Source organism: Sinohyriopsis cumingii, chromosome 12 (genome assembly GCF_028554795.1).
Source record: "Sinohyriopsis cumingii isolate HCF-2022 chromosome 12, ASM2855479v2, whole genome shotgun sequence".
Taxonomy (NCBI): Eukaryota; Metazoa; Mollusca; class Bivalvia; order Unionida; family Unionidae; genus Sinohyriopsis; species Sinohyriopsis cumingii.
Genome location: NC_142972.1, coordinates 46,279,069 through 46,291,404, shown reverse-complemented (window position 1 = coordinate 46,291,404; position 12,336 = coordinate 46,279,069). Strand labels below are relative to the sequence as shown.

At 33.4% G+C, this 12,336-nt stretch overlaps 1 protein-coding gene across 1 annotated transcript in view; it reads right to left on the bottom strand.

Annotated features, from left to right (window-relative positions):
* The window catches only part of LOC149786380 (dynein axonemal heavy chain 1-like), a 314,616-nt gene that overhangs the window by 282,901 nt on the left and 19,379 nt on the right, over positions 1-12,336 (bottom strand). Inside the window, exons 9-15 of the mRNA XM_089976799.1 lie at positions 11,161-11,318; positions 9,852-10,066; positions 8,300-8,467; positions 6,334-6,464; positions 5,588-5,738; positions 3,398-3,591; positions 2,171-2,396 (exon numbers count right to left, since the gene is read on the bottom strand). Of these exons, the coding sequence (XP_089832925.1) occupies positions 2,171-2,396; positions 3,398-3,591; positions 5,588-5,738; positions 6,334-6,464; positions 8,300-8,467; positions 9,852-10,066; positions 11,161-11,318 (1,243 nt within the window). The remainder of the gene's footprint in view (positions 1-2,170; positions 2,397-3,397; positions 3,592-5,587; positions 5,739-6,333; positions 6,465-8,299; positions 8,468-9,851; positions 10,067-11,160; positions 11,319-12,336) is intronic.

Below are 12,336 nucleotides of genomic sequence, written 5' to 3'. Positions count from 1 at the left end.
AAAAAATATACATATCCTAATGCAGGGGTCTCAAATTCAAACCACCCTGTGGTCCACATGAGGTCATTTTCAATGGCCCAAGGGCTGCACCACCTTTGTTATCTCTCATGACATTTTGTGATGCCAATCATTTTGCAGGCCACAGGATATGGCTTAGCAGGCCACATGTGGCCCACATGTTTGAGACCCCTGTCCTAATGTAAGAAAAACTCTGGACCCCCCCCCCCCACTTTAAATGGATAGTCTCTAAGTGTACCAACTATTAAATGTATCAAAGAAAACATATTTCCTTGTACTCAAAATCTGAATTTTCAGTAATTTCTTAAAGGCTTATTTGAGTAGATAACTTGTTTTCAATTGTATGATGTTACTTTTTTGGATTGCATGCACTGACCCCCTCCTCTCTGAACATCAAAACACTTTCTCAGTCTCAAACACCCCACCCCCACCCCCATTTTCCAACACTGTCTGGGAGGTTGAGAGGAATGCCAATACCAAGTTTGTCCAGAATATGACAATGTGCTTCCCTAATTCCCATCCCACCTGTCCCAAGTTCAACCATATCTTAACAAGGTGCTTCTCTAATCCACACTCCCAATAACATATTTGCCCCATGTTGAGAAGGTGTTTCTCTCTTCCCCACTCACAAAAACCATGTTATTCTGTATGTTCTCTAATTCCTGCCACTACCAATGAGTCCACATCTTGATAATGTGCAAATCCCCCACATCCATCCTGAGTTTAATCCTGTATAATGTGCACCAACTGCTACCAGTATAGACTCTGATCTCCTGGTGTATTCAGCATTGTTAGATTTTGGTCTATGCTGCTCACAATAGATGATTTTCAAAATACTAAAAGTAACTTCTCCTACCCAACTCTTCTGTTAGCTTTGCTTACAAATTGGCATCCCATTTTGTAGACAGACTACTTTTCACAACAAGTCAATAGTGACTGTATCAACTTGCCAGATAGAACTGAGATTTGCATTTAGGGAGGAAACTAATCATATTTTACCATGTGAGTTATAGAAAATATGGACAAATGAATAATGCAGCAATAAATTATTGTTATTTTTTTCCAATTATGTATTGTGTTGTTTTCTGTTTTGATGTTTTGTTGTGTATTTTTGTCTAACCCGGTTGAAGGTTGAGTACACATCCATTTTTCTGTCTCCATCTATAATCAAATACCAAGTGATAACAATGATCTTGCATGAAAACTGAAATTTTGCTTACTTGCTACATTTTAGGAAAGCTTTCCACCCTCAACCACTTTTGATCTTTGAAAGAATAACCCAAAATATGTAAGACTGATTCTTAAACAGCAAAATTACTTGTAATCTCATTAAAAATAAAACAAGAATTTTGTACAGTGGAAATATAAACATATATGATATCATTCTTTAATATTAACCTTCCTAATACAAAGTTTCAATTTAATAAGACTGACAGGAAAGCTATGAGTGTAATTTCCTTTTTTGTCAATGTTATGGTGCAGCTAACAGTTGTTGACAAAAGAAGTCTCAGATGTTGCTGCATGGAAGGGAAGTATTTCAGATATTGTTTACAATGAAAATTATGATTTGTTGCTCATGCATTTCAATTGTTACAGAAATAAGATATTGTAATGGCACCATCAAACAACCCATTTCTGAAAATATTCAAGACTCAGCATGTATTATCTTAACCATATATGATCTAACTCCTCTCTGCTAATTCTCAGGGGGTGGGGGGTGGGGCCTGGGTGGCCAAGTGTTATAAAGTGCTAGCCTTTACCAATCATTGTCATCTCACCTCTGTCCAGGTGGGTCTGAATCTTGGGCTTGGCCAATATGGGTATGTGAGAAAGCTGCCAGTAGCTTCCCATGGTTCAGTGGTTCTTAAAGAGATTATCTCAGGTATTCCTCCACCAGTTTTACTGGTTACCATGTATAGCCTGTCTTGCACTAAGAAATGGTGTTAAACCCAAAACAACAATAACAGCTCTCTGAAATTTGTCAAGGAATTAACTGTAAAACTGCTCTTTTAAACCACCATCCCTAAAAACAACCACTTTTGTCACCCCATTTTTCTAAAGGCAAACTAATCTTCTAAACAAAACAATTCAGATCACTTTTTTCAGGTTGATCATTTGGCCAAACTGTGTAAGTTTTGGTATAATTACTTACATCATCAGCTTGCTTGCGTAGTTGTCTAGCTAACAGTTCCAGCACAGCATTACTGAGGTTCTTTCTTTTCTTAGACAGGGCCTGCCGCACCTGCTCCGTGTTGATCCAGAAAGGCCCAATGACAATACTGCTTGGAATCGTCTGTTCAATTACATCTTTTTCCAGCAGATGCATCTCCACTTCCAGTTTTACTTCTTGGGCTGTGTGACCCTGTGACTCATAATCCCTGTGGCAGTACATAAGATTAATTAGTGTCTATGTCATCATTAACAAAATAAATCATAAAAATGAAAATCAAATAAATTAATAATAATATTATTAATAACTAGTATTAAAACAGCATTAGTAACAGTTTAATTAATAATAAAAATAATAATAATAATAATAATAATTTATCATTTTTTTAAAATGTAAATCATAATTTATGATCATACTAAACAATCTCAATGATCAAACATTTTGTAAATTCAGTTTATTGGCAACATGCCGCAGACATGTATCATCATGTTCCACCCAGTCACATTATCCTGAAACCAAGTCAACCAGCTGTTAGTACCATTTTCATATGTCTTTGGTATGACTTGGCCGGGATTGAAACCCACAACCTCTTGCATCCGAGGTCAATGCTCTAACCACTTAAGCCACATAAGGCATGTCTTAGATTGTGGAAATTTTGCAATTAATAAATTTGTGCAGTCTACAAGTTTTGCATATTGTCAGAGTCCTTTGATGAAGTTACATTTTCAGACTTCTACTCTGTTTAGTACAAGAACAAAATCCATCAAATAAGGCAAATATCTTAACAAGGAGAATATGGCTAATTATAATGAGGATAACAAATTAGACACAAAACATTTTTTATTAGAAAGTGGTGAAAACATTAATAGGTAAATAATAAATCATGCTTGTATGCAGTATCTTTCCCACCTAGCAAAATACCTGTAAATCATTGCAAAACATATCTGCATTCTGAGTCAAATAAAAAGTCAGCAAGAACAGACAAAATTATTAAAACGTATGTGTGCAATAATGTTGTTATATTAACTATGTTCAGAAAAACACCGATAGCAGCAAATGTGCAATGAGTAATACATTTAAAATTACTAATTTTGTTTAGACACAAGAAAATTGTGTGCACAACCTAGATGCTAATTTATCTTTTTCCATGCAGGAAATAAAACTGTACATTTGAAACACTGTGTTAAATACAAGTTATACAAAACTCACTTGATATAATGATTGATGTCCATGTTAATGAGCTCCAGGTGTCTCTCATATTCCTTGGCATATGCTTTCATTGGAATGAGAGACTTTCTGATGGCCTTCTTAATGGTGTCTCTCAGTTCCTCCACATGAGGCTCATGTTCTCCGACCGACTCAAGAAGAGGGGTACCCGACCAGAAGATTTTCTCAAGAATGAACTGAAAATGACAAAAACAGTATATTTCAGAAACCCAAAATAAGCTATATTTTTTTTCCACAATTTAAGTATTAAAGTTGATCCAAATCCATACTGATATAAACCGATTACAGTTAAAGATACACACATGATTCAGTGAGGTATTTCACCACATGACAAATAATTAACAGAGATTTCATTTACTGAAAGGTTTACAAAACGAAAAACTGTCATGTGAACATTTGAGGAATTTTAGATCTACAGTTGATGAATGAAGAGAGTTTCTATTTATGCAGTACTGACATCATAAATGGCATTTTTGAGGCCAATTAATCCCATAATGCATTTTAATAAATGTCATCCAGACATTTCATCACCACCTTTTACTGCGTCAATCTGACACTGCTATTTTATTGTGTTTCGCTAATGAAATCACAATTACTGACTTCTACCTTAGTCAACTGTCTTATCTTGCCACATCTGTTTAATGACATCATAATTTAGAACAATCTGCTGATTCTTGGTTCCTAATGAGAACAAATGCGAATACTGAATAAAGATGCTGACCTCCAATGTAAACTGGGAGACATGTCTTTGGCTGAATTACAAGTAAATGAGACTTGGAAGCAATTGTAGTCACTGTGATACAACCCATCAAAGAGACTTGCAAGCAATCAGTCATTGCAATTTTTATAATCTCCACATTGGTACGTTTTTGGTTGATGAACAGCTGGCTAGATACCAAGATTAGATCCTGATAATTATGGTCAATGAGATAGGATTTCATGTTTCACCATCAATAAAATAGTTGTACTTTTTAGGTTTGTAATGTAATTCCTGGAACTGTAGAATAAAAACATATGGATACATTGTTCACTATTTATAACCTCAAAATACTGCATACACTGTTATTAATTTCCACATGTCATCAATTTGCTGCAAAATCATGAGATTATTATTATTATGTAATAACAAAAAGCATGAGGGATGTAAAAAAAATGGCCTCAATTTTCAACTGAGTTTCTAGTATGCAACAGATAAAGCTGAGGTATTCTGAGTGCTACTGGATGACAGAATACACCTCTAAGGTGGTGAGCTAAAAACACAGACAAAGGGAGATCAATGTTCAAGTAAGGATATAAACATGACAGAACAATGATATCATTGTTTAGTACTTTTTATGATGATTTTTAACCTGATGAAATTTACCCAGTATATAAACAATTTTCAAGTGATGTTATCGTATCCAATACAGTAATTTTAATCCTTCTTTTTAATCCTTGTTCATATCTATATAGATAAAAGATTAGATATATTCTATGCAAATAATTGAAAACATTTGTTTATGTCTGATATGTCAAACATTTTCATGCAGAACAGCTATTCCATAAAGTCTCAATGCCTTTCACCTTAACAGTTTAGAGCATAATTCCTTCAGCATAATGCCATACATCTCATGCTATCCACCATGGTTAATGGGAAGCAATGGTTGCTCAGTTAATTCAGCATCAAACTCATAAACCAAGTGTCACAGGTTTGATACTAATCCAGGACAGCCTGGGTCAGCTGCCTCGATGTGTCTTTGGGAGAGGCACTTATCTCCCATCTGGTCAACACGGTAAAGTCAAAGTGTTAAAAGTGCCATCTCAAAATCAACAAAAACAAACCAAAGCCATCGTTACCATCTCCAGTTGCTGTATACCTGCAGGAGGCTTGATGCCTGTGTAAACAGAGAGACTAGTCAAATACGGATGGATAGAAACAGATACACCAATGCACAGACAGACAGGTAGTTTGGTAGGTAGGTAAATAGCTGGATAGATAGGAAGACTACATAGATTAGAGAGATATAATTAAATTTAGACAGACAGACAAATAGATGATGGATTAGACAGAGTAGATAGACTGAGAGACAGACAGATAGACAGACAGAGAGAAAATAAATTAGGTTAGATAGATAGTATTAAACAGAGACAGATATATACATAGAAAGATGTACTGCTCTATCTTGTACTTGCCTTCTCCAGCTGTGGCACATGTGCTGTGGCCTGAATGCCCTTGTCAAACAGAGAGATTAACATGGTCTCAAAGCTAGTGAGGTTGGTGCTGTAATGGACACCCTGATGGTCCAACTGTAGATCCACCAGAAACAGGGCATTCCTTCGGGGTCTACCATAATAATAAAAAAACATAACATTTTATCAAATGACATTAACAATGAGACCATTTCTAGTTTTTATATTACGTGTTTAATATCAAATCATCATGTGGTATCCAGATGTACTCCAAAGAAAAATCCTAGGACTTCTGTGTTTGTTTGTTTTTCAACAAATATAATAAAATGTTATCATATAATAATAAAAATCAAACATCTGTGTTCACCTCATGTGAAATCAATAAAACTAATTGAATAATTTTTATACTGACTTCATAATGTGCACAAAACATAAATTATTCCACACATTTGATAAATTTCCTATCAAATGAATACTGAGACAAATGCTATCATAATTAATAAAAATCAAACAGGTTTGCTCACCTCAAGTGAAATCTTTAAAACTAATTGCATAATTACAATATTTTATTTCAAAATGCTCAAAAACATAAATTATTCCATTCATTTGATAAATTTCCTAAGAAATGAGCACTCATGTAAGATTCTTAAGTTTATATATTTCCTTGCTTATGCTAAAAATGTACAACTATCTAATGATATTTAAACAATAAAAAGGGATTATGCTCAGTAAATATTAAATAGACTTACTTGAAAGGGCTAATGATAACATTTTTGCCCCAGACAAAGTCTTCCTCAAGTTGCATGGCAGAATGGCAAGCATCTACAATCATGCTGGTGAAAGCATACAGTGAGTTCTGCACCAGAAATCTCATAGAATCCTGGAAGAAAAAATCAGATACAACCACTGAGCAATGTAAAGCTCTCCTTTGTTATAACGTCACAAGGGTAGTTTAGTCCACAACTGCTGACTGCACCATGTACTAAACCATGGTGTAACAAGAAGCACATTATACACTGATCCATGGTACAGCAAGAATTCCATTGTCTACAGAACAGTATGTATCTTGAGAATGATACAAAAAGTTCTAATCCGTATATGTGTGTTACTGGGGGAGGGTTAGGTGAAATTAGTACAAAAGAACTAAATCCAAGTCAAATGTACAAATATTTAGTAATAGTTTTACTTGATGAAAATTATATTTTTTCAAATTAAGATATCTGTGTAGTTAATGTTAAATAATAATGTCTGAAAAAGGAAATAAAGATATAATAATAAACGTCAAGGTGGTTTTTTTTAAAACTCAGACTGTCATACATTTGACAGACTAATTCAAGTTCAATGGTTTAATTTTGGTTATGGGAGCCATAGGAGTACATTTTACCTGAGATTCAAGTTGTAACAAAGGTAATTAATACAAAGAAGAGCTTCATTGCTAAAATACAGTACAGGGCCCATACATTATGCTCATGATCACTGCTGTACAACATGTGAACCTGACTCCAAAATAAAAAATCAAATATATCACATAATGAATTATCTTAGCTTCAAAATGAATCATTTGAAGCATGACGGAAATCAATTAGAGGGTTTAGGAAACATAAATAAAAAAAACAACTTAAAAACAATAATTCAGACTGATTGTTATCTTGACCTTAAGGTTAAATGGGTGAGCAAGCAAGTTACATGAAGAATTATTTTAGCTACAAAAAATTTCATCTCAAATGTAAAGAAAACTAATTAAGAGGTTTAGTAAAGCAAAAGAAAAAAACTACCAAAAAAATTCATGTATTTTTTGCAAGACTGTGCCTTGACCCCAAAGCCTCAGGGGTGAGCAAGTGTGTCACAGAATGAATTGTCTCAGCTTTTGAATTATTCATACCATGCATGATGAGACTCTATCTAGAGGCTTAGTAAGTACAAGCAAATGAATAGAACTTTTATATAAAATTCAATAAATGTGCCCTTGACCCTAGAATGTGGGCATTACACAAAATAAACTGACCTACTTTCATAATGGTTCATCCCAAATATCAATGAAAATCAATAAAGATGTTTAGGAAATAAAAGCAAATGAAAACCCTGAACCAAAATCTAAGCACTCTTCATTATGCATTTACCTCTTTGCAAATCTGACATAAAAACTTGTTTCAGAAATATATTATTCATATTACATTTATATACATCTCACACAAAGCATAATTATTCTTATTACATTTTTATACATCTCACATAAAGCACTATTATTCATATTACATTTGTATACATCTCACACAAAGCATTATTATTCATATTACATTTATGTACATCTCACACAAAGTACTATTATTCATATTACATTTATATACATTTTACACAAAGCACTATTATTCATATTACATTTATATACATCTCACACAAAGCACTATTATTCATATTACATTTATATAAATCTTATACAAAGCACTATTATTCATATTACATTAATATACATCTCACACAAAGCTCAACACTGTATATGTATATACTGTGCAATATACACAGTGCTATTCAGGCAGTTAAAAATGATACGTTGTGAAATTATGCTGAAATTATTCAAGCTGAAAAACTCAAATGATGACAAATAACTATGACTGACAGTAAGTCATCGTGACATGATGCCATTTGACTTTATACTATGAATCAAAGCGTACTTTGTGTTAATGGATGTCAAATGTATTACACATAACAATTTACCTGCATAATGAATTTCACCATTTCCATAAATTTCTTCAGCTTGGAGATCTGGTAGACTTCCCAGTTAGTCTCATGAATATTGAACCATCCTTTTCCTACATAATGCAGGGAGGTTCTGATAGCAGCTCTCAGGGTTGTTATCCATGTGTCTTTCAAGAACAAGGACACCTTAAAATTCAAGGGAAATTACTAACTCTATTGATCACTGATTTAATATTTAATGATGAAAAGTTTTATTACATATTTCATGTCAGTTTACTCTATATAATTTTCATTTGTAATATTTTTTCCATCAGTGAACATTACAGAAAGTGACAGGTCAACAAAAAATTTTGGCACAAGGAATAAACATGCCAAGTTCTTTATCATAAAGTTTTCATGAAAATATAAAAACTGGAATTGTTTTTTTAAAAAAATACTGTATAAGCACATAATATGCAAGTTTATAAATAATCTTTGTTGAAAAATGTATGCATTAAGTTTTGTACTACTTGGATGAAAAATGAAAAGATGAATGGAAAGATATAACACATATACAGCCCTAATCATATTTATGAAAGGACACCAAATGTTCAAAGCAACCTCTGAAGCTAGCCAGAGCTGAGATCAATGGTGAACTGTATTAGAAAGAAAGGACAAAAGCAACAAGTACTATGATAAATAAAGGACTCTGGAGATGGATAGGGCACATGCTGTGATGAGAAGTAGACAATGATTCTGAATGACCCAGTCATGGGCACATCAGGGCAGGGGATGATAGGGATCTGCCAGTGCCAGATATATTCATTAGTTACTAGCTCCTGGAAAGATTTTGTAGTGCCTAGAATGCTAGTACCTTGAAATCTGTGATAAATTCAAGTCATATACTTCACCAATGTGACACAGGAATCTGAAGTTCTATCTTTTCAGATGAACTTAGAATTAAAATTTAAATGGATATATAACAAATGATTTAGGCATTATTATTGTCATAAATTTTAATGATTACACAGGATTTGGGCAGTAGTATAGGCAAAAGTTTTAATTCAAGGCCCATTTTTAACGACAGAATATCCAGTTTCTTTGAAAAGATGTGACATCTTGGGAGCACAGCCATTTGCAATAAGCAACAGCCAATCAGATCAAATTTCAATTTATCCCATTAAGACACCTGACCATCATGTTTACATGCAAATACCAAATGTCTTGATGACCACAAATATAGCTGGCTATATCCTATGATATGAGTTAGAATTCATTATAAAATTTCAGTAGTTTTACAGTTTCTTACCTTTACTAGATGAAGTAGATTGTTTCTTTTATCTTTGATTTTCTTTGTTTATTTTTTCACATGTCCAACAGACTAATTACAAGTAAAATTCCACTAGTCTTACAACATTGGTATGAGCCATGAATGACCAGGCTCTTTGAGCTCTAGAAGACTTAGACCAGGAAAAACTTGGAAGAGAACAGAGGAATGGGACAGGGAAGAACTATAATAAAGACCTGACAGGAAGCTGCTCTCATACTGCATATAACAGGTGCCCTTGAATAAAAGTAACCTAACACTTACTTGTGAAGTAACTTGTGCCTGTGTCTGTTCAAACTCCTCCACTCTCATAGGCTTGGTAGTGGAAGTGTGATATAAGAACTTGTTAGCCACCTCATTACTCTCTGTCCGCACTTTGCCCATGGCCTGGATACTCTCCTGGCGGGTCAGGAGGGAGTTGAAGGCAAACTTGTCATACATCTCGTCATATGGATATTCAGGGATATCAGTAATACAGGCTGAAAATGTCGACCAAGTGTAACAATTTTATTATAAAAGCAAAACAAAATGACAAAATATAACAGGCTTACTTTTTAATCTGCTGCAATTGTTCATAAAGCTGAGGAAAACAAAGAGCATTAAAATTTGTACATCATGCTTTCTAAAAAGTAATAGGTCAAGCAATAATAGATTATGATTTAATGCAAATGTTTAAGTGAATGTTTATTTTATTAAGTCAAAGAAGGACTAACACATAAAAATTAAAAAACTAAGTAGCCCATAGAAATGCATAATTTCCAGTCACAGTACAATACAGCAAAATCCTGTATACCAAAGGGGTTTTTGATTGGTTTTGCTTTTGCTGAGTTTAATATTTTCAGCCCATGATAAGCAATAAATGGCAGCTAGTATGTTTAGTAGTGGAAGAACCCCTAATGACCCTGGAAAGTACCACTGCCCCACAGGAAGCTACTGACAAGCTTTCTCACATACTCACAATAGTTGAGCCAAGACTCGAACTCATGTGGACATTGGTGAGATGTGTAAGTAATCTATAAAAGCAAGCACTTTAAACCACTTGGTCACACTAGGACATTAAAAGTGGTTATGACAAACATTTAATTAATAATTCTCAGGATTAATTTTTGTATTTCATTAAAGAACACTTTCACTAATTTAAAATTATGGATAAATAATAAATTAAATTCAATGAAGTAATGTCCACAATGTTTACACAAACTTTTGCATTTTACTAAAATAAAATTTTTCATCCATTTAAATGACTCAGATGTAGCAATATTTATCAAGTCAATTTAATGACACATGGAAAATTATATGATCTGCTAGGAATTGACATTTGTATGAGATATACTTAAATCAATAGATCAAAAAACTCATAGATATATAAATAAAGTTTCATTTAGATTCTGAAGTCTTAAATTCTTGTATCATTTACATTTTTTAAAGTAGTCATGGTCCGGGTGGCAGAGTGGTTTAAAGTGCTGGCCTTTACTGGTCAGAGACATACACAGTAAAAATAATATTTTCCAAGTTGTTTTCTTAGACTATGTAAAATTATAAATGTATGGAACATTTTGCATTAACTATATACCTTTGTATCGAACTTCTTTCTTTGGAGTTTCTGGTACTGAGACAAAGGCAAAAGTTTCTGGATTTCCTTCAATAATCTTGTCAAAAATGATACGGTTCATTGACCTGCAGAAATCTATGTTGGCCTCTTTCTCCAGGCTCTGGATGCAGTCTTCAAGACTTTAAAAAAATACAGCAATTTAATGAATACATGAATTACAGTTTAATGAAAAACCATACAAAGTAACATAGCAAAAGAACATGGATACAAATGACGAATTTTTAATAAAACATGATCTGGGACTACTTTTATGACTACGCTACTTGTGTCCCAATAATTAAAAAGTGATAATTTTTTTGAACTGATCCAATCATGCTCTAAGTATAACTGAAAAATTCTTTACTTTTTTTCTGATGTAAAAAATCTGTACAAATTTTGAATGAGCTATAAGTATGTTCAATACCATATCTGAGTGCCTGCAAACTGTCACACACATACACAAACACAAAAATTGATGGACAGATATGGATTATGCTACATGTGCAAACCACAATTATCATGGGACATTAAAATTATAATCATGTTACCATACATACTCACATATAAGTTCAGTCCAACTGCAAACTGCACAATGCAAGGACCCAGATCTGCAATAACATTTTCTGCTGACAGATCTGGATCTCTGCAGTCTGTCAGGTGTAATCAGTTAGAGCAAAGAACACTGACCCTGACATGCCAGTGCAAGTTTTTGTTGTTATAAGTGTATATATAATGTACTCTTAGTAACAAGCATGTATAAAATAAATTAATAGTAATCTATTGATCACACTTATTTGTTAAAATAAGTAACTTTATGTTAATGGGCACACAACCATATTTAAATAAGCCAACCTGACCAGAGTCTACAACATTGTACCAAATAACATCATGCTTTCATAACAATCTGTGGATAGGTACTGGCTTTGACAGATTTACTGTATATCATAAAACAGAAGAAATTTTTTTGTGTTGAAATATGCATTTTCCTGAAACTTGTAGGATTCTGTATGTGTACATATGTGCATGTGTAAACATACATGTTTCATTTAACAAAAGTCTCCTGCATTTAGCAGATATGAAAATGCTATAATGGCAGTGAGATACAATATTCTTGGAAAAACCCACTATTCTAAAAAAATATGTTCTTAAAATTAAAAA